Source organism: Leucoraja erinacea, chromosome 5, assembly GCF_028641065.1.
Source record: "Leucoraja erinacea ecotype New England chromosome 5, Leri_hhj_1, whole genome shotgun sequence".
Taxonomy (NCBI): Eukaryota; Metazoa; Chordata; class Chondrichthyes; order Rajiformes; family Rajidae; genus Leucoraja; species Leucoraja erinaceus.
In genome coordinates this window covers 84152138-84175096 of record NC_073381.1, presented here as the reverse complement: position 1 = coordinate 84175096, position 22959 = coordinate 84152138, and the positions used below count along the sequence as shown (strand labels likewise).

General features: G+C 49.7%; 1 protein-coding gene across 1 annotated transcript; it reads left to right on the top strand.

Annotated features, from left to right (window-relative positions):
• Nucleotides 1–6457: 6457 nt before the first annotated feature.
• On the top strand, nucleotides 6458–22415 carry LOC129697501 (GTP-binding protein 2-like). Its single transcript, XM_055636133.1, has 12 exons — nucleotides 6458–6865; nucleotides 12186–12212; nucleotides 13205–13389; nucleotides 13530–13638; nucleotides 14275–14472; nucleotides 15178–15352; nucleotides 16938–17157; nucleotides 18261–18396; nucleotides 18979–19037; nucleotides 19724–19895; nucleotides 20312–20476; nucleotides 20942–22415. Exons 1-12 carry the CDS (start codon nucleotides 6509–6511, stop codon nucleotides 21092–21094), a joined length of 1956 nt encoding a protein of 651 aa, XP_055492108.1. The 5' UTR covers nucleotides 6458–6508; the 3' UTR covers nucleotides 21095–22415.
• Nucleotides 22416–22959: the final 544 nt, after the last annotated feature.

Sequence of the window (22959 nt, the reverse complement as noted above, 5' to 3'; positions counted from 1 at the left end):
CCCTGTTCCTGCCACCACCCCACTGAGCTCGGCCCTGGGTCTCTCTCTGCTGTGATGGGACAGGACCAAGGCCACGCCCTGCACCTCGCTGACTGCTTCCTGCAGGAAGCAGCGAGAGGGAACAGGGACACGGCTCCGGCCTGGCCCCGCTATCACCAAACTGCTCCCATCTGACTGCAGACACAACAGGGAGCTGCTCTCGTCCAACACCTCGTAACATCGGCTAGCCCTTGCAGCTGGCACTGGGTGCAGTCTTCCCTCAAACACTACGTACAGGAGAGTGGTTGTCTCTCTCCCAGCGAACCAAACCAGACCTGCGATTCTCCGTAGTTGTAGACATCTGAATGAACCTGTTTTAAATATTCTGGACACAACCCACACTTGAAGCAGACCAAGTGGGTTCAAGTCATGGCGACGTGAACAGAGAGCTGAAAATATTCAGCCAGCAACCTGCCGTGGAGATGAAGTGAACGTCTCTGGTCGATTGACTGGTCCACAGGGCTCACTGACCTGAAACATGAACCTGATTCCTCTCTTCACAGGTGGTGCTAGACCCGCTGAGTGTTTGCAGTGCTCTCTGTTTTTATTTTGGACTTCTAGCATCTGCAGAATTTTGCTCGGGGTCCCAGTGCTTCTCTGATGCAATCTTCAATCGCTTTCCTTCAATAAAGTTTGATTTTAAAAGGGAGTGCTGTGTGATAAAACCAAGCCCTCCATCTGTCTGGGAATGTCAGCAACACACGCAAACATCTGGGTTCTCTCTCTAACGTGCTCAAGTCAAGTCGACTGTGACTTAAGTCAAAAAAGGAAACAAGGAACTGCAGATACTGGTTTACATAAGAAAACACAAAGCGTGTCTCTCTGAAGAAGGGTCCTGACCTGAAACATCACCTATCTGTGTTCTCCAGAGAGTCTGAAGAAGGGCCCCAACTCCAAACCGTGTTCTCCACCAATGCTGCCTGATCTGCTGAGTTACTCCCGCACTTTGTATCTTCACATGACTCAAATTCAATTGTTTATTGTCATATGACCAGTACCGTATCCTATGTTGCAGTTGGTGAGGCTGCATTTGGAATATTGTATTCAGTTTTGGTCACCCTATTATAGGAAGCATGTTGTTAAGATGGAAAGAGTGTAGAGATTTACAAGGGTATTACCAGGATTTGAGGGCCTGATTGATCATGAGGCAGGGCAGGCTAAGATTTAATTCTGGGAGTGCAGGAGGCTGAGGGGTGACATTCGTGTATAGGATTATGAGGGGGAAAGATAGGAAGGATTTGAATCTTTTACCCAGAGTAATAAAATCAAGAGCCAGAAGACAGATTTAAGGTGAAGATTTAATAGCAATCTGAGGGGCAGCTTTATCCACACGGTGTGGCGACTATATGGAACAATGTGCCAGTAAAACGTAGCTAAGGCAGGTACTATAACAGCATGCAAAAGACATTGGACAGGTACATGGATAGGATAGGTGTAGAGGGATATGGACCAAACATGGGCAGGTGGGACAAGTGTAGATGGGATGGTCTTGGTTGGCATGGGCAGGTTGGGTAGAAGGGCCTGTTTCTGTGCTGTAAGACTCTGAACCTGGTGATGTGGGACAACGACCTTCTGTACCTCCTGCCCACTGGTAGCAGTGAGAAGAGGATATGGCCCAATGGTGGCGTCTACTTGTGTGCTTCAGGGATCGGTGCTGGGGCCCATTGCTGTTTGTCATCTTTATCGCTTGGATGATAATGTATAAAGCACGATTATTAAGTTTGCACATGACACAAAACTAGGTGGTTTTCAAGTAGCAGAAGGTTACCGGGCAAATAGGCTGAGAAATGGTAAATGCAGTATAATTCAGATACCTATGAGGTGTTTCATTTTGGGAAGTCAAACCAGGGCAGGACCATCACAGTGAATAGTAGGGATTATGGGGAGTGTTGTGGAGCAGAGGGATCTAGTATATGTACATAGTTCCTTGAAAGTAGTATCACAGGTAGATAGGGTGGTGAAGAAGGATTTTGGCATGTTTGTCTTCATGAGTCAGGAAATCGAGTATAGAAATTAGGATGTTATGTTACAGTTTATGAGAATATTCCCAGTACAAGGCTCTGAACTGCAAGGAGACAGGTTGGGAAAATCTTTAATTGTTGCTGTCCTTGCCCCTGACAGCTCATTACATATACAGTGCATTCAGAAAATATTCAGACCCCTTCACTTTTTCCACATTTTGTTACGTTACAGCCTTATTCTTAATTTTTTTTATCATGAATCTACACACAATACCCCATAATAAAAAAGTGAAAACAGGTGTTTAGAAATTTTTGCAAAGTAATTAAAAAGAAATAACTGATATCACATTTACATAAGTATTCAGACCCTTTACTCAGTACTTTGTTGAGGCACCTTTAGCAGCGATTACAGCCTCAAGTCTTCCTGGGTATGATGCTATAAGCTTGGTACACCTGTATTTGGGTAATTTCTCCCATTCTTCTCTGTAGATCCTCTCAAGCTCTGTCAGGTTGGATGGGGAGCATCGATGCACAGCTATTTTCAGGTCCCTCCAGGGATGTTCGGGTTCAAGTGCGGGCTCTGGCTGGGCCACTCAAGGACATTCACAAACTTGTCACAAAGCCACTCCGGAGTTGTCTTGGCTGTGTGCTTAGGGTCGTTGTCCTGTTGAAGGTGAACCTCCGCCCCAGTCTGAGTACAGAACGCTCTGGAAAGCTCAAGGATCTCTCTGTACTTTGCTCCGTTCATCTTTGCCTCGATCCGGACTATTCTCCCAGTTCTTGCCGCTGAAAAACATCCCCACAGCATGATGCTGCCTCCACCATGCTTCACTTTAAGAATTTAAGACGTGACGCTTGGCATTCAGGCCAAAGAGTCTTTGGTCTGATGAAACCAAGAATCTTGTTTCTCATGCCTTTTGGCAAACTCCAAGCGGGCTGTCATGTGCCTTTTACTGAGGAGTGGATTCTGTCTGGCCACTCTATCATAAAGGCCTGATTGGTGGAGTGCTGCAGATGTCGTTGTCCTTCTGGAAGGTTTTCCCATCTCCACAGAGGAACCCTGGAGCTCTGTCAGAGTGACCATCGGGTTCTTGGTCACCTCCCTGACCAAGGCCCTTCTCCCCCGATTGCTCAGTTTGGCTGGACGACCAGCTCTATGAAGAGTCCTGGTGGTTCCAAAGTTCTTCCATTTAAGAATGACAGAGGCCACTGCGTTCTTCGGGACCTGCAATGCTGCAGAAATTGTTTTATACCCTTCCCCAGATCTGTGTCGATACAATTCTGTCTCGGAGGCCTACGGACAATTCCTTCGTCTTCATGGCTTGGTTTTTGCTCTGACATGCACTGTCAACTGTGGGACCTTATATAGACAGGTGTGTGCCTTTCCAAATCATGTTAAATCAATTTAATTTCCCACTTCTTTTTGAAAATTTGTCGATCAAGGGTAGACATCCAGGACAGCATCAGTTACTGGGTGGATAGCTTTGATGCCCCCATGGAAATGCCTCAGTGAGCAGTCATTCACGATGTGTGGGATGGTCTGGTCTGGATGTCTGCAGTCGCAAGCAGGACTGTCTGTCAGCCCCCACTTATGCAGGTGATGGGCTGTTCTTGCATGGAGGGTGCGGGTTCTGTTCAGGATTAGCCATTCCTTGCGAAGGAGGTTCAATCCCTGTGGTTTCATTGTGGGGTCTGCGATGACCTCTCTGCTGTTGGTGTTGACAGGCTCTGCTCCAGGCAATTTACCACTGGTGGACTCCAATCAAGTTGTCAAAACATCTCAAGGATAATCACTGGAAACAGGATGAACCTAAGCTCAATTTTGAATGTCATAGCAAAGGGTCTGAATACTTATGTTAATGTAATATTTCAGTTATTTCTTTTTAATTACTTTGCAAAAAGTCTAAACACCCGTTTTTGCTTCTTCATTCTGGGGTATTGAGTGTAGATTGATGATAAAAATTTTGAATTTAATCAATTTTTAAATGCTGTAACGTAACAAAATGTGGAAAAAGTGAAGGGGTTCGGATACTTTCTGAATGCACTGTACATAATATCCTCTGTGTGAAAGGTTATCCCTCAGGTCCCTTCTAAATTTTACCCCTCACCTTAAAACTATGCCCTCTAGTTCTTGAATCCACTACCCTGGGTATACTGTGCGTAAACTATATCTATTCCCCACCCCCCATATTTTTATACATCTCTATATTGCCTTTGAGCCTCTCTCGCACCAACGAATAAAGTCCAAGCACGCCCAACCTCTCCCTATTACTCAAACCCTCACGTCCTGGTAACATCCACAAAAATCTTTTTGCACTATCCAGCTTTACAGCATCTTGCCTGTATCAAAATTGCAACTCCCAATCTCGCCAGAAGCACCAGTCCCCTGAGACAGTGGCCTGCCAGCTCTGCCCCTCTCTCTACCACTTGGTATCACAAGTGGGAATAGGGGGAGATGCACATTCCCAGGTACTGCAGACCTTACACCCTCCCATCACTGCCCTGCATCAATGGGTAAAGGTGTCCTGAGCTATGCTTCATTTGCTCAAGGAATGGAGGCTTTGCCTCTTGCCTGCTTTCATATCTCCCAATGGGATCTGACTCTGTTGGAGAATGCCCCTGTGCCACAGCACATTGGTCTTGAAATTGAGTTATCATTTAAAAAAACAAAATGCTGGAGAAACTCAGCTGAGTGATAGGGCTGGAAGAGATGGGGGCAGGACAAAGCCAGGCAAGTGATAGTCTTAGAGCGAGACAGAGTGGAAACAGGCCCCTCGGCCCAACTTGCCCACACCGGCCAACATGTGCCAGCTACACTAGTCCCACTTGCTTGCGCTTGGTCCATAGGGGGACTGCACGTAAGGTAATCGCGTCAAAGAGCGTGACGCACGGAGCAGCTCAATCTATGTGGAGGACATAGGCAGCTTCCGGCATACACGAAACGCGTACTTTCTTACCTGTTAAAAACCGCCGAAATGGTCAATTTCTGCACTGTAAATAATTGTGGAAATCGGGGTAACCATGGGAGACATCTATCCTACTTCAGAATTCCAAAAGTGAGAAGAAATGATGGTGGAGAGAAGCGACTGCTGAAGGGACAACAACAGCTAAAGTGGTTGGTGAACATTGGCCATGCAGATATCAAGATTGAAAATATTGGGAATTATCGCGTTTGCTCACTGCATTTCATCAAAAGTAAGGCATTGTGTTTTTTCTTGATTCCTTTGGCATCTAAGTTTCAGAAATGATAAATCTGCCTGTAAAATTTTAAATTTGCCCATGGTTCTCAAGTGGGTTTTTGCATGCAAAAAGAAAATGCTTCTGAAGCTAAATTTACCATTTAAAAAAAAAATCGTAAACCATACGTGGGTTTTGAATTACATTTTACTCAGATGCAAGCCAAGGAATGGCATAATTGTTAGCTGTTAATCGGCTATAATCAATCTCAGCAAATTGACAATATTTTTGAAAGGGAATGGGTGTTTAAGCTGTCAGGACATTTTATTATTTGCCAAAATATATCACAATAGCTTATGATAGAAAACTTACTTTTCCACACACCACTCGTAAGTTTGGAGATTTTTTTAATGATAAATTTAGCATTTTCTTTTTGCATATCCCTCTAAACCTGTCTTATCCATGTACCTGGCTAATTGTTTCTTAAACATTGCAATAGTCCCTACCTCAACAACCTCCTCTGGCAGCTTGTTCCATACACCCACCACCCTTTGTGCGAAAAAGTTTCCTATTAAATCTTTCCCCTTCACCTTGAACCCACGTCCTCTGGTCCTCAATTCCCCTACTATGAGCAAGAGACTGTGGGTACAGATGAAGGGGTTGATTGTTAGGTGGGTGGAGTAAGTGACAAAGGCTCGGGGTGGAAAGGAAACATAGGGTGTCAGACAAAGAGGAGTGAATGTAAAGCGGGACGGAGGAGTGTGGGTGGAAAGGTCGGGGGGGGGGGGAAGAGAAATTCGGGGATTGGAGATGAGCGTACGGAGGGGGGAAGAGGTGAAGGTGAGGGGGAATAGTGGGGCGGGGGTACAAACATTCACAGTGTTGGATTAATTCAGCGGGTAGGGTCTGGCAGCATCTGTGGAGAACATGGTCTCCATGCCCCCAGGGCGACTCCAGCACCGAGCGCCCTCCTGCAGCCGCAGTGATCCTGCTGGACGCATGCGCGTGTGGATGGCCAGGGAGGGGGGGTAACCGCGCACGCGCAATAAGCATTTGTGTTGGCAATCGGGGTCCGCAGTGATGTGTGTTTTGGTCCAGGTCCACGCAGGCGCAGTGATGTGTGTTTTGTCCAGATCCGCGCAGGCGCAGTGATGTGTGTTTTGTCCAGATCCGCGCAGGCGCAGTGATGTGTGTTTTTGTCGGGGGGGAGGGGGTCCGCGCAGGCGCAGTGATGTGTGTTTTGGTGGGGTAGACGGCGGAGGCTGCGCAGGCGCAATGCTCGGCCGTTGGGCGACAGTTGGTGTTTGAGTGGCAGCGCGGGGCCTGTTGCCATGGAGCCGCGGATGAGCGAGCTGTTTGGGGGTGTCCCGGGCCCCGGGGCAGGGGCGGGGAGCCCGACCCCGGCCCCGATCCCGGGCCGCGGTTCAGTGCGGCCACCCTCGGCCCCGGCCCCGGCCCCGGCCCCGGCCCGGGTACCGGCCGGACGCAGTCGCGGCGCTGGCCTGGCGAGAGTGTCCTCCGGCCGCAGCCTGACATCCGCCCCAACTCCCGGCTCCGGTTCCACCGGCGCATCTCCGGCGCCCTGTCCATCTCAGAGGGGCAAAAGCAGCGCGACGATCAAGACCGGGCACAAGAAGGCAAAGAGTCGACCGCGGGGCCGCAACAACCCGCCCTTCCTGCCGCCCGAGGTGAGAGACACCGAGGGGAGAGAGAGGGGGGGGCGAGGGCGAGAAGGAGGGATGGATTGAGAGGGAGGTGGGAGAGGGATAGAGGAGGGCTGAGGGGGTGAAGAGAGAGACATGAGGAGGGTTGTGGCCGTGGTCTGAGGGACAGGTAGTGAGGTTACTGGTGCCTGGAAGATGCGAGTGGGCGGTGAAGGATGATGCAACCACCGTCCAATGATGGGGCTGGGTTCATGTTCATAAATTGGATGAGCACAATTCGGCCATTCGGCCCGTCAAGTTCAATCATGGCAGATCTACTTTTCCCACTCAACCCCATTCTCCTGCCTTCTTCCCATAATCCAATCAATCATAACCCTTTACCAATCAAGAATCTGACAATTGCCGCCTTAAACATGTCCACTGACTTATCCGTCTGTGTCAATGGATTCCACAGATTGGCCGGGTCCAGAGGTTGGTTGAGAGTCGTGGCTTTGAGTTGTGGTCTGTGGGGTACAGTGATGGGTGAAGAATCCTTCAACTGCTACAACAGTGAGGGAGGACCTCAGGAGTAGTTAAAGTAGGTCAGCTGTGGGATGGGAACTAGACAGCGGGTCAGTATGCCGAGAAACAAAACTAAGTTTAATGTGGATAAATGTGAGGTTATTCACTTTGGTGGCAAAAACAGGAATGCAGATTATTATCTAAATGGTGTCAAGTTGGGAAAGGAGAAGTACAACGGGATCTGGGGGTACTTGTTCATCAGTCACTGAAAGTAAGCATGCAGGTACAGCAGGCAGTGAAGAAACTGAATGACATGTTGGCCTCCATAACAAGAGGAGTTGAGTATAGGAGTAAAGAGGTCCTCCTGCAGTTGTACAGGGCCTTAGTGAGACCACACCTGGAGTATTGTGTGCAGTGTTGGTCCCCTAATTTGAGGAAGGACATTCTTGCTATTGAGGGAATGCAGCGTAGGTTCACGAGGTTAATTCCCAGGATGGCGGGACTGTCATATGTTGATAGAATGAAGTGGCTGGGCCTGTATACTCTGGAATTTAGAAGGATGAGAGGGCATCTTATTGAAAAATATAAGATTATTAAGGGTTTGGATACGCTAGAGGCAGGAAACATGTTCCCAATGTTGGGGAGGTCCAGAACCAGGGGCCATAGTTTAAGAATAAGTGGTAAACCATTTAGAACGGAAATGAGGAAAAACGTTTTCACACAGTTGTGAGTGTGTAGATTTCTCTGCCTCGGAGGGCGATGAAGGCTGGTTCTCTGGATGCTTTCAAGAGAGAATTAGATAGAACTCTTTGGGATAACAGAGTTAGGCAGGAGAGAAGGCGGGAACGGGGTACTGATTGTGGATGATCAGCCATGATCGCATTGAATGGCGGTGCTGGCTCGAATGGCCGAATGGCCTATTCCTGCTCCTTTAGTCTATTGTTTATAAATAAGAGAAATGTGGTAAGTAAAATATTTATGCTGTGAAAACAAAACAATCAGCAGCCGGGATTAAGACAGATTTAGGGGCAAATTCAAATGCATTGTGTCTAATGGATGTTGAATGAGCACCTCCGTTGAGGAATTACTGGTAAATGAGTATAATTTGATTTTTTATTACTGCTGTAATAGGGGAATCCTAATATTCCAGGGCATTTAGTATTTAACAAAGACTGGTAATAAAAAAAAGGAGGTAGGGGTAATGCTGTGAACAAGGGAGTTGTACAGATCTTGGATCAGCAGGGGAGTTATTTGACTGAACTATAGAGGTGATGTGACGCACTATGTAAGTTAGGGAATATGAGGTTCAAGTAATGTAGTAATGAAGGAGGCTTTTACTGGAGGGGGAGTGTAATGGACAATGCCAAATACTCCTGGAAATGTAGAGGATAAACTCCTGGAATGATGAGAGATCTCCAGATCAGACTGTTGCGGAGCTGACCAGGAAAAAGCTATTTCGGATCTAGCATTATGTAACGTGAAAGGTTCCCTATGAATGAGTGACTGTTATATGACTTTTTTATGTGTGTGAAGTAGTTCAATCCCAAGTCTGGATTTTCAATAAATGAAGGTGTGAGGGAGAGGCTGGCTGGAAACTAATGGGCCTGTAGTGGCAGGCATTTAGAGAAATACAGTGAAATTCCCAAAATTCTGGACATTTGGGACTTTGCCGGATTAGCAGATTTTCTAGGCTATTGCATGCTAGTCGGTTCACACCCTTTAAATATTTTTTTTCCAATGATAAACTTTCCAACAAACCTGTTTAAAGGGAGAGCAGGAAGTGGAACCCCTTTGAAGTTTTGATGATAATTTGTTCAAGAATGTCACCATCCCTGCCCTGCATTCTCGAACGAGAAACTGCAGATGCTGCAGTCTTGAGCAAAAAACAGTGCTGGAGGAGGAACTCGGCAGATCAGGCAACATTTGTGAAGGGAATGGGCAGATCAGGTAAAGTGTCAAGACTGACTGTCTTCAGATTGACGGTAGACAAAAATGCTGGAGAAACTCAGCGGGTGAGTCAGCATCTATGGAGCGAAGGAATAGGTGACATTTCAGGTCAAGACCCTTCTTCAGACTGCCAGTCTGATGATCAGTTGGAAGAAGGGTTTCGACTCAATATGTCATCTATCCATTCCTTCCACAGATGCTGCCTGACCTGCTGAGAGGTATTCATGTAAGACATTGCCCCATTTTCTCTGGCATCACATACAAATTGCCCCTCTGGTGGTAGACACAAAATGCTGGAGTAACTCAGCAGAACAGGCAGCATCTCTGGAGAGAAGGAATGGGTGACCTTTCGGGTTGTGGCCCTTCTTCAGACTGATGTCAGGGGAGTGGGTGGGCCAGAGATAAAATGTAGTCATAGGCAGTAAGACTGGTGGGAGAACTGGGAAGGGGGGAGGGGATGTAGAAGTCAATGTTCATACCACTGGGGTGTAAACTACCCAAGTGAAATACGAGGTGCTGTTCCTCCAATTTGCACTGGGCCTCACTTGGACAATGGATGAGGCCCAGGACAGAAAGGGCAGATTGGGAGGGGGAGTTAAAGTGCTGAGCAACCGGGAGATCAGGTAGGTTAAGGAGGACTGAGCGGGGGTGTTCAGCGAAACTATCACCGAGCCTGCGCTTGGTCTTGCCGATGTACAGGAGTTGACACCTGGAACAGTGGATACAGTAGATGAGGTTGGAGGAGTTGCAAGTGAACCTCTGCCCCACCTGAAAAGACTGTCGGGGTCCTTGGATGGAGTTGAGGGGGGAGGAAAAGGGACAGGTGTTGCATCTCCTGCGGTTGCAGGGGAAAGTACCTGGGGAGGGGGTGGTCTGGGTGGGAAGGGACGAGTTGACCAGGGAGCGGTCTCTGCGGTAAGCAGAAAGGGGTGGAGATGGGAAGATGTGGCCAGTAGTGGGATCCCATTGGAGGTGGTGAAAATGTTGGATGTGACGGCTGATTGGGTGGAAGGTGAGGACAAGGGGGATTCTGTCCTTGTTACGAATGGGAGAAGGGGGAGGAAGAGCGGGGATGTGGGATATTGACCCTAGTGAGCCTCATCTATAATGGACGAGGGGAACCCCCGTTCCCTAAAGAATGAGGACCTCTCCGATGTCCTGCTATGGAAAACCTCATCCTGGGCACTGTTGCGGCGTAGGCTGAAGAATTGGGAGTAGGAGATAGAGTCTTTACAGGAAGCACGGTGGGAAGAAGTGTAGTCTAGATAGCCTTGGGAGTCAGTGGGTTTGTAACAGATGTCGGTCAATAGTCTGTCTCACGTGATAGAGATGGTGAGATCTAGAAACGGTAGGGAGATGTCGGAGATGGTCCAAGTGAATTTGAGTGCAGGATGCAAATTAGTTAGATGACCATCCCGTTTTGTTTCACTTCTGTTGCTAACTGTTGGGATTTGAAGTATTTGTAACCTGGGCACCCTATCATTGGTTTTTCTCTCCTACCCCAATGCTTATTCTCTATTTTCCAGGGTCCTGAACTCAAGGCATTGATCCTTGTTGCTATCTCTCTCCACGGGTGCAACCTCGCATGCTTAATGCTTACAGCAATCGCAGTTTATTTTTGATTTCTATCACCTGTGGTTTATTTGCTCGAGCTGACCTTTGTTCCGCTACCTTGCTGTACAGCTGCTTCCGTCGTCTCTGAGTGTTTGGGACCTGTCGGCAAGGTGTCCCTGCGCCTAAGTGACCTTGGGGAGGGGAGGGGGCAATGGACATGTGTGCACCCATGAGTCGTGTTGGTCACGGCCCTGTCCCCTGCCCTGCTCTGACCGGGCTCGATGATCTCATTCCGAGGTTGGCCATGGTGTCCCGGCCTGTTGGTCACCACCTGAATGTCCGAGTGGGGGGAGACTAGGAAGAACATGCAGTCCAGCACTGTAAATCATAGTTTTGATCCCTGGGACCTTTGGAGTCAGTTGTTCACAGTCAGATTCATGTGGGCAGTGAAAGATGGCCCTGTTGGCAGGAACAAATCATCATCTTTGTTAGAACATTGGGAATAAATGTGTGTCTATGAGTAATCAGCTGTGTTACAAAACTGGGAACTAATGTGTAACTTGAACTTCCGGCAACAACTCGTATTACTTCACAACAGGTGGTTAGCAAGGTTTACCTTTGCTCATCCAGAAAGAAGTTGATTGTCCTCCCGCAATTACCTCTTCTCTTGCCATTGTGTCTGCATTTGTCAGTCATTCCTTTCATGCTGCCCTGGTGCCCACTCTCTTTCTCTTTGGCATTTGCTGCACAGGTCAAGACCATGCATCAATAACCCAGCTCCGTATACTGAGTTAGTTAAACCTGCATAATGACCATCATCTTCTGCACAGCTCGGTACCCGTGTCTGAGCCTGGAGTGGAGGTTGTTGTTGCCTCTGTGGCCTGACCTCAGCCCTTTGAACATTCTACATTGAACCTTTTAATTTACTCACCCAAGTTGAATGAAGTCCCAGTGCTGGCTGTGTAACAAATTCACCAGGGGCCTCTCATTGTTGCTCTGTGGAAGTGATTATTGTGGGAATGGCTACACTCGGGGATTTTTGTTTTGACGGAGATGTTCAGTGCTAGTGACCTATGGAAATCTTCAGCCATCAGGCTATTAAACACTACAACCTCATCTGAACTACAATAGACTATTATTATGGCACTATTTTGTTTGTTTTTTGAGTGTGAGTGTGTGTGTGTATATCTATACACACTGACCGTTTCTTTTCTCTCTCGTTTATCAATATTATACTATGTTTACATATTCTGTTGTGCTGCAGCAAGTAAGAATTGCATTGTTCTATCTGGGACATATGACAATAAAACACTCTTGACTCTTGCTTCCCTTTTTTTTACAGGCAGAAGAAGGAAACATCGAGTATAAGGTAAGTCCATGTTCATCAGTTCTTGGAGCAGAATTAGGCCATACGGCCCATCCAGTCTACTCCGCCATTCAATCCTGGCTGATCTATCTTTCCCTCTCAGCCCCATTCTCCTTCCTCCACCCCCATAATCCCTGACATCCGTCTCGCCATTTTAGCAGCTGAGATTAGGCACTGTGTGTTTGGTGACCGTGCAATGATCCAATTGAAACGCACACAGTACTTGACAGGGTAGATGCTGAGTTGTTTTCCCAGCGTGGTCCAGATTCGGGTGCACATATAAAGGAGGAGTCAGCCATTCAGGACAGAGCTGAGAAGAAACTCCTTCACCCAGAGGCTGGTGAATCTTCCAAACTGTTACCAGAATGGCTGTAGCAGCTGGGAGATTGATGGAACGTCAGCTTCTAACCAGATCAAGGAATGTGTAGACAGCACTGGAAACTGGTGCTGGGGGACAGGATTGGCAGCAGCCACCGGTGGAAGAGGCGCAGCTTGACAGGCAAATAGCTACCTGAATTAAAATAAGTGTCAGAGCCTGCTCACATTTGTTGACATGACAACATTCTTGAATTAATTACAAAAGTTCTGCAGATTCTATATCCTTCCTACTGCTAACACAAGTTTCCGTTGTGAGTGTTATGTGGTTATTGTCTCTCCTCTGAAATTAGCTGCACCCTCTCCCTCTGGCACCTTTTGTAAGCACCCCCTATTTTGATTCATTGTTTCTACCCATGTGGTCTCATGAGTTTGGGCTGAGGAGGCTGTGTCGAGAGAGGGGAGATGGATGTCTGTGTACAGTGTGGGCATGGGTATAGGTAGAGTTGAGGTGTGTTGATGGGGATGGTGCCCATTTGTAGATCATCTACAGAATGAGCTTGTACTCGTGGTGGAAATGTTTGCAGGGCTGCAGGAGTCTGACTGCTGAATTGAGTTGCATGTTGGTGCTCCTCCGTTTATTTCTGGCTGCCCTAGTAATGTATGCTTTGCCTCCTCAGCTGAAGCTGGTCAATCCGTCGCAGTACCGCTTTGAACACCTGGTCACACAGATGAAGTGGCGTCTCCAGGAAGGCCGCGGCGAGGCTGTTTATCAGATCGGGGTGGAGGACAACGGTCTGTTGGTGGGGCTGTCCGAGGACGAGCTCAAGGCCTCACTCAAAACCCTGCGCAGGATGGCAGAGAAGTATGTGGGCTCACTCCCTCTGGGCAGTCGTGTGGGCTGAGGGAGGGGGGGGTCCAGCAATAGACCCCACCGAGGAGGTCAGTACCCAGTGCAGTGTGCGCTGGCTTGCTATAACTGAGTGCTGTTTGTTTTGTGTGCAGGGTGGGAGCGGACATCACGATTCTGCGGGAGTGCAACGTTGCCTATGACGTAGACTCCCCCCGACGGATTGCTGAGGTTTTGATTCGGAAAGTTCCTGATGACCAACAGGTATGGCCCAGGGCTGCTTCCCTCACTTGTTCTGGACCCAGGCCCCACTGAATCATGCTTGCTCCCCGAATTGGTCATATGTAGGGCACATTGTTCTCTGCCTGTTGACCTTGCTGGTGGGTATCTTCTCCACCAGCAGGAGCGGGTCCCTCGCTGAAGGGTCCACTCGTAAAGTGGGTGGTCCCCAGGAGCTGAATGCACCATGGATGCAACGGGCCAGCTGATTGTGGAAGGCTTGGAATGAGTGGGATGTTTGCACTGTAACCGGGTGCTGGAGAGCAGGGCCTGACACGCTGCAAGGGACCTCATCCAAGATCTAAAGATGTCAGACAGCAGGTGCTAGAAATCCGAGAATAATGGAAGCATTTAGCTGGTCGTCAATGATCACGTAAAAGAACCAGTTAATATCTTGCTATGGGATTGACAGGCCTATGGAGCTGGCACGGGCACGATGGACTGAATGGCATGTCTGAAGATAGGAGTTTGCAGCTGAGTGAAGGGTGTATGCTGTCGTGGTGCGGGGTGGGCAGGAAGGTGTGGCGCGGCTGTGCTGAGTCGGGCTGTGATTGCACACTGGGGGAGGTTGGTGCACGGCGGGTCTAGTGGGTGTAATCTGTGCCCTGCATTTCCCTGCAGTTCCTCGACCTGCGAGTGGCTGTCCTCGGGAACGTGGACTCCGGGAAGTCAACCCTGCTGGGGGTCCTGACGCAGGGCGAGCTGGATAACGGGCGCGGCAGAGCACGGCTCAACCTCTTCAGGCACCTGCATGAGATCCAGTCAGGCCGCACATCCAGCATCAGCTTCGAGATCCTGGGATTCAACAGCAAAGGAGAGGTAGATCCTCCACCCCACCTCCCTGGCCTGTAGAAGCTCGCATCTGGACCGCGACCCTGTGGAAGTGCTGCCATCCTTCCCGGCCCCGTGGTGAAGCATGGGGCTGCTGGGATGGCCATTCAAACCCTTGCTGCCTACCAGTGGGTTGGGGCTGGGGATTCAGGAGGGTCCTGATGAAACGTCCTGCAAACATTTGCAGGGTGGAGAATGGGAACATCAGGCAAGTGTTATCCCTCCCATCATTGGTGGGGGAAGGGTAGTACAATGCATTGAATGGACTCTCAGTTCTATTGGCCTAGTCAGCACATGCCCTTTGGCCCACCACATCTATGCTGACCAATAAGCACCCATCTACACACTGACTGCATTTACAAGCAGTTGGTCCATCGCCTTCTACGCATTGTTAATTCAAGTGTGAGTCCATATACTTGTTTAAAGTTGCGTCCACCCCTCGAGCAGTGCGTTCCAGACTCCAACCACCCTTGTTGTTTGCAAGCAGGTGGCAGTTAGTGCTGGTGAATGGAGATGGGATATCGCATCTCAGCTCAACTCACTGGATAGTAAATAGGGTCCCATTCCCAGCCATGAGTCCCAGTATTGGGATCTGGATAGACTGAACCTTAAATCTGAGATTCCTCACCTGTGTTAGTGTCGGGCTCAGACTGGGGTCTCCGTGTTGTAACCCTCTGTTGTCCCTCTCTGAAGGTGGTAAATTACAGCGACTCGCGCACAGCAGAGGTCATCTGTGAAAGTGCCTCCAAAATGATCACTTTCATCGACTTGGCAGGACACCACAAGTACCTGAAGACCACCATCTTTGGTCTCACCAGCTACTGCCCCGACTTTGCCATGCTTGTTGTCAGTGCCAACACGGGCATAGGTATGTATGTTTTGCCAAAATTGGGCTTTGGTGGTGGAAGGTGGGAGTGGAGGCAGTACTGGGCACCAAGTGACAGCTTCGGCCGACCAAGATGCCCCATCCAAGCTGGTCCCACTTTGCCCGCCCCTGGTCCATAACCATCTCCACCTTTCCTATCCATGCTCCTGTCCAAATGTTATTTACATGTATTATTGTACCTGCCTCAAATACGTTCTGTGGAAGCTCATTCCATATACCCACCATCCTCCATGTGCAAAAAGTTTCCCTCCTTGAGTTTCTATTAAGTCTTTCCCCTCTCACTTACAAGCCAATGCCCTCCAGTTCTTGTGTAAGAAAGAACTGCAGATACTGGTTTAAATCAAAGGTAGACACAAAATGCTGGAATAACTCAGCGGGACAGGCAGCATCTCTGGAGGGAAGGAATGGGTGACGTTTTGCGTCGAGTCCCTTCTTCAGCCCTCGACTTCTTGATTTGTTCTTGATTGCCTGGGGAAAAGACTGTGCATTCATCCTATCTAAACTTCCCATGATTAATGCATCTCTATACAATCAACCCTCAGCCTCCTGAGCTTCAAGGAATAAAGTCCTAGCCTGCCTAACCTTTCCTTATAGCTCACCCCCTCGAGTCCTGGCAACATCTTCACAAATCTTCTCTGCACTCTTTCCAGCTTAATGGCATCTCTCCTTTAAGAGGGTCACCAAAACCGAGCAACATATTACCAAGTGCAGCCCCACCAACAATTCATGTGATCACCAGCTCTTGATCCTCGCCCAGTGAGGTCTGCAGAGATATGTTTAGTTGTGGAGATTGGATGAAACTCGTCCCAGTGACCCCGTCGGTGAAGCAATCTCTCTGGGTGGAGGGGCTCTGTCTGTAGACAGCAACTGGGCCCTGCAGGCATGAATTTCCCTCGACTGGTGCTGGAGTGGCCTGATGGGTGCGACTTCAAGCAAAGCCCTCCGACTCTGCTCTCCAGGGTGCAAACCTGTTCCTACTTCCCAGTGACCTCCCTACAGGGTGAGAGTTCGGATGAGAGGGTCATCCCCCTCCCCCCACTGCAGCATGTGTGCTGGGACCACTGGTTATCCTGCACTGTGCCATGCTCGCTCCAAGGTGCATCCAGTGCTGCTGCTGCTGCTGCTGCTGGCCTGCATCCAGCGAGTCTGAACCTTAATCATCAGGAACCATGCACTTTGGCCACCATGTCCATACCAACCATGTTCCCATCGATACCAATACCAATCCCACTTCCTAGCCTTGATCCCCTCTGCCTTGGTCATTCAAGAGCTCATCCAGATTAATGCCGTCAGACCTCCTGCACCCACCACCCTGCAGCCAGTGCGTTCTAAACTCCAAGCATTCGCTGGAGGGAAAGATTCTTCATTATTTTCCCCATGAATCTAATTCCTTAACCTAAAACATCCATTTGTGCCATGGGAAACTGTTTGCTGCTCTCTACCCTATCTATGTTGCTCATATTGTTCACCCCTCACATCCTCTCCTCTGCCTCGCTACCGGCTTGTTGATTAACAATTGTGATTCTGACTGAGGTTGTGTGAGCCCTGTCATCTCTCGTGTCTGTAGCTGGCACCACCCGGGAGCACCTGGGCTTGGCCATGGCCCTCAAGGTGCCCTTCTTCATTGTGATCAGTAAAGTGGACCTGTGCACCAAGAGCACCATTGAGCGCACCGTCAGACAGCTGGAGATGGTCTTGAAGCAGCCCGGGTGCAACAAGGTGCCGCTGCTGGTGTCCAGCAGTGACGACGCCGTAACAGCTGCCCAGCAGTTTGCTCAGTCGCCCAGGTAAGGTGACACCCTGTTCCCCCGCCGTTCACAGGGCAGTATCGCAGCCTCTTGACTTTATGTTGAGGTGGGAATGGATGTCCTGCAACCTTGGGGTGCGGGTCAGTGTGGTCTCCCGGTGAGATATTGGAGGTCGGGCAGCAACTGGCTGGGAGACGGCAGCTGAGCGGGCGGGCCACAGGGAGGGGGGTTCTGGCGGACCAGTCGCAAACTCAGGAGACTCTGACCTGATCAGCCATGATCATATTGAATGGCGGTGCTGGCTCGAATGGCCTACTCCTGCACCTACCGTGATTCTATGACCCGAGTGTGAGGAAGTGGCGACAGCTCCTGAGGAGGCCCATGTGTTTCCGGGGAAGCTGGATGAGCACAAGGAGGGGAAGGAGTGAGGACGCGCTTCTGCAATGCTCCTCATGACCATTGCTTGTTCCAGGGCAGACAGTACAGGGCAGAGTGGCCTGTAAACTCCATTTGGTAAAGTGGGGTAACGGCAATGAACCAGAGGATACAGGGCTAACCGCAGTGGTTCCGTTCGGGGAATAAAATAAAAGCCTAGTGTCGAGTGGTAATGGTGAACACTGCCACGCGTCTCGATGTGTTGGTGGAGGTGAAATGCTATCTGTGCCCAGCCTGGTGTACACGTAACTCCAGGCCCTCCCCCCTTGTGTCGGCCAGCAAATCATTCAAGGCCAAGCTTTGGCGATGGCTCAACACTTGTTCCTAGCCCCGTGTGTGCATAACCGCTGTAAAGTGGGAGCTGAGCGACCCTGCTTGTTCTTCTGAATAGGGCCACCTATTCAACAATAAACAACCCTCTGCCCTTGCTGTGACATACCTCCTGTGTGCACAGTGCCTGTTGTGTTCACTGGCACGAGGTAGCGTGGGCCTGTGTGGATCCAAGCCTGAAGATGGTGTGTCCCACCGTGGCCCTCTCTCCCCAGGAATCCTCTGCCCAGTTCAGCCCTTCAACTGAAGCGGGATGAGTAAACCTTGGTGAGGTCGCCCACAACAGCTCGGCAATTACTCCTTAACACTGTGAGAGACCAAGGAGCATTGAGAGGAATGCAGCATGTGTTGGTAATGTCCCTATCTGTTCTGTTTAGCATCACTCCAATCTTCACACTGTCCAGTGTGAACGGGGTAAACCTGGACCTGCTGAAGGTTTTCCTCAATGTGCTACCTCCACTGACCAACAGTAAGGAGCAGGAGGAGCTGATGCAGCAGCTGACTGAGTTTCAGGTAAAGCGTGAGACCAGAGTTCATCACTTGGTTCTGTGCTTGTGGATTGTGTTTTAGATCCTTCGGCAACTGAGGGAACATTGCAGGTCAACATGCAGCAGGGTCAAAATAGCCCCACTACTCCCAGTTGATGTTAATTGAAGCTTGGTGTCAAAAAGGGTAAAGGCAGCTGTACCAGGCTTTGATGTTTCAGTCGAAAGACAGCACCTTCAGCAGTACAACCCTCCTTTAGTACCACCTGCTTGTAGCCCTCTCCCCTGGAACGTAGCTGGAATCTGGGTTAGGAGCCCACTGGGGTTTCTCTGCTGTGTTGTGAAATCGTGCAGCAGCCTGGGCTACAGCCCTCAACTCCTCTCTTGTGGGCAAACCTCTCCTTGTACTCTTTAAACACCAGCATTGGTGTGTGTGTGCCTGATACTTCAGGGGGAAGGGTGGGGTGTGTGCAGGTGCCAGGCTTGCGGTTTTGGTGAGTAAGGAGGTGGTACAGCATTAAAGATGTACACGGGGTTGTGTGGAGGACTGGGATGGGGATTGGCTTGTGTGAGTTTTCCCCAATTATTTGTTGCTTCCTCATTTGTACAGGTGGATGAAATCTATTCTGTACCTGATGTGGGGACAGTCGTTGGTGGGACCCTGTACAGGTAAGAATTAATGTTCCCAGTAGGCGTCTTTGCTGTAACTGTTGTCAGTTTGTGTAAAGTTCCACGTGCAGCAGCCTGGTGCAGGGATGGAATGGGTCAGTTCTTCGCAGTCTCGGGTGAGGTGGATGGTGGTGCAGTTGTCGCATACAAACAGATCCAAAGCTTTCCTTCTTGCACCTTCTCACTACTCGCATATTCAATCCCCTAGTTCTGCATCACTGTATGTGAAACTGGGAATAATCTGGAAATTCTCACCTCTAATATCGTGCTTCTCTTTAAAATCTGCCTGGAGACCCATGTCCCATATACAGAACCTGGATAGACACAAAAAGCTGGAGTACCTCAGCGGGACAGACAGCATCTCTGGAGATAAGGAATGGGTGACGTTTTGGGTCAAGACCCTTCTTCAGACAGCCATAGACACTGGTACGGAAACGCCCACCTTCTGCCTGTTGAGCCTTCTCCATCTGCTGTTCTAAAGCTGCTCAGCAATGCCCTGCCTCAGCCCTGGCCCCAGGGGGACATTGTACCAGCCAGTACCACTGTGGTGTGGCTGTGCTCATGGCTGCCTCCAGTAAGGCTGGTGTTAGTGGGGACTGAGGATACGAGCTGATGGGTTGCATTGTTAATTGTGATCTGCCCTCTGCATCGCAGTGACTGGGTCTGGTTTTGCTTCTCCCCCATAGTGGCATTTGCAGAGAGGGCGAGCGGCTGGTGGTGGGCCCCACGGACAGCGGGCACTTCCTGCCACTGACGGTGTGCAGCATCCAGCGAAACCGCTCGGGCTGCCGCGTGCTGAGAGCGGGTCAGGCTGCCACCCTGGCCCTGGGCAACTTCGACAGGGCCCTGCTGCGGAAGGTGGGTGTCTGTCGCGGGCTCGCACAGGGGAGGGGAACACAACCCCGGCTCACGGGCACTCGCTGGGGGACTCGTACACGGCTGGAACCAACCTGGAGTTGTACTGCGAATGTGGACAGACTGCCTTGGCACACTGCATGTGGGAACTGCGACAGAGAGACGCCCACTTTGGGAATAGTTCCCACATGAAACAACGGGGTGGGGGGGGGATTGGTCCAGAGTGGGGGTTAGTCCATAGCTGGCCAGGATCGGTCCTCAGTGGGATGGGGCTGGGTGAAGGACAGACTTTTGTATCACGGTTTTGGGGGAGGGTCAGGGCAAGGAGGAGAGGATTCTCAGCAGGGGGAGGGGGAACGGTGGAGATGGGAGGAAGGGTGGGGGCTGTGGGTGTGGGTAGTAACCCTGGCCTTCCACAGGGCATGGTGATGCTGAGCCTGGAGATGCAGCCGACCGTCAGCTCGCTTTTCGAATCCGAGATCGTGCTGCTGTTTCACGCCAAGACCTTCCGCAGGGGCTTTCAGGTGACAGTGCACGTCGGCAACGTGCGGCAGACTGCCATCGTGGAGCTGATCCACGGCAAGGTGAGTGTGTCAGCCTGAACCAACCCACTCCTGCAGCACTGCGCTGGCCTGACCCCTTCCCTGAACGTAGAGCAGGACTGCAAAGGCCCTTTGGCCAAACATGATGCCTAGAAAATCTCATCTGTCCATTCATGAATTATCCATTCATATGCATGTTTCTATCTAAATGCCTCCTTAACACCACTATCCACCATCACCGTTGACAGCGCATTCCAGGTACCCACCACTGTGTGTAAAAAAGAAAACTTGCCCTGCACATCTGCTTTCAACATTTCCCCTCTGACCTTAACGCTATTTCCCTCTTTGACATTTCCACACTGGGTTCTGACTGTCTACCTATCCACGCCAATCGTAGTTTTATATACCTTGATCAGGTCACCCCTCGGCCTCTGACACTCCTAACAAACAATCCAGATCTGTCTAGCCTCTCCTCTGGTCTCTGACCTACACCGTTGTGTGTTTCAGGAGGAGCTGAGAACGGGAGAGAGGGCAGTCGTGCGTTTCCGCTTTATCAAGCACCCAGAGTACCTGAAGGTGGGTGCGAAGCTGCTGTTCCGCGAGGGAGTGACGAAGGGCATCGGCCATGTGACCAAGGTCATCATGGAGCAGAAGACCTGAAAGCAAGTGATCCCGGGATTGTCCCGGCATATCTGCTCTCCAGCCCGAGGTGCCAGACCCACTCCAACTGCTCTTGGCCCAAGATCATGGGGGATCACATCTTCAGCCCCATTAAACGCCCAGACCTGAACACCCTCAGCACGTGTCCTTGCAGGATGAGTCCACCCTATCCTCCTCTGGCTGCTCTCACAGCCCTCTGATTCTTTGGTTTTAAATCCAAGCCCAGCTCTTTGGATTGCCTGCCTGCTTGTGCAGTTCACGGAGCTTCCTTGTCCCATCAGGCAGAGCTGGGTAGCACAGGACCGGGTGAGATAAAACCACGTGCTGTGTCTGAATGCAAAAAGCTGCTGCACAGATGATGGCAGGTTAAAGCAAGGAGTTAGTGCCTTCTTTTGATATGGCTTCTAAGGAGTTTCACTGTGTCTAACTCGTGCCCCTGGAGTGTGTGATGGGGCAATGGCGAAGGAGCTTCATTCTTGTGTTTGACCCTGGCAATGTGCGATGGGGCAGTGTGCCATAGTTATACAGCATGGAAACGGGTCGTTTTGCCCAAAATACCAATTAAGATGCTTGCCAAAGTTCGTCGCATTTGCCTATGTTTGGTGCACTGTGACAGGACAGTGAAGAGGAAGCTTCATTCTGTGGCCAACCTTTTTTTACTGGGGGGGGGGGGGGGAAATGACAGGACATATAGGATGAGCTTCACTCTGTCTAACCCTGGGAGTTGTGGTACATCTATTTAAGGAGCTGGCAGGAAGTAGTTGAGGCAGGTACGTGGAAAGGTTTAAAGGGATATGGGTCAAACACTGACAATTGTGACGTGTGGATGGGCTTCTTGGTCGGCCTGGGTGAGTTGGGTCCTGAACTGTATAACTGAATCTGCGACAGGCCAGTGTAGTGGGAGCTTCACTCCTGTGCCCTGGGAGTGGACGAGTTGGGCCAAAGGGGCCGTTTCCATGCTGTATATCTCCGTGGCTATGAGAGTGTAGAGGGAACTTGAGTGTGCCCAACCCTGATTGTTTTCTTAATTTCAAAATATTCTTTATCTTAACACTTCTAAAATATATGTTCATGCCAACATTTTCCAGTAATTCTCATAAAGCAACATTGGGACTTCAGTTATTATTCACAGTGCTCTCCCTTCCCCAAGGGTGTGTAGCAAGAGGGAGAGGGAGTTTTAGTTGGGCTGGGGAGTGAATCAGCAGAAAAGTGCTTACAACAATGTTTTCCTTTGTGTGATATAGGTCATTATGTACATTATTTCTGTATATAAAGATGTACAGAGATATTTGCCTTTAATAAATAATTTTAAGTGATAGTTTCTCTGACTTGCTAATTGAAAAGAAAACTAGGAGGGCAAAGTGCATTGAAAGTATTATGTAACAATGAAAAGACAAGGTATTTGTTTTGTAAATGCATGAAGGAAAATGGTAAGCGTCAGTGCTGAGCTAGTTGGGAGTGTGGGGAGAGGTGGGTATTTGTCCTTGCAGCCAGAGGTCACCTGGTACACAGATGCCTTGCTTCGATTGGGCCAGGAAGGAGTTTCACTTGCCCCGGAATGCAGGTATTTGTGTGTCTATCCCAGCAGCTAATGAAGGTCGAGATAGGGGGGAGACTGGCATCTTTAAAATGGGATGATACATGGTGTTTGAGGAGGGAGGAGGGGAGGTGTACTGAGTGGGTGAATTGAAAATGACATAACTCAGCCTTTAACCAGCAATATTAATCAGGGGAGGACTTTAGCAAGTTCCAATAGCAGACTGATCGGAAAAATCAAAACCATTGCCAATCTGGGAGGAGGAGGCAGAGACAGTTTACTGAAAAACATCTGAGGCAGGAAGTGGGGATGGTAACAGAAAAATAGG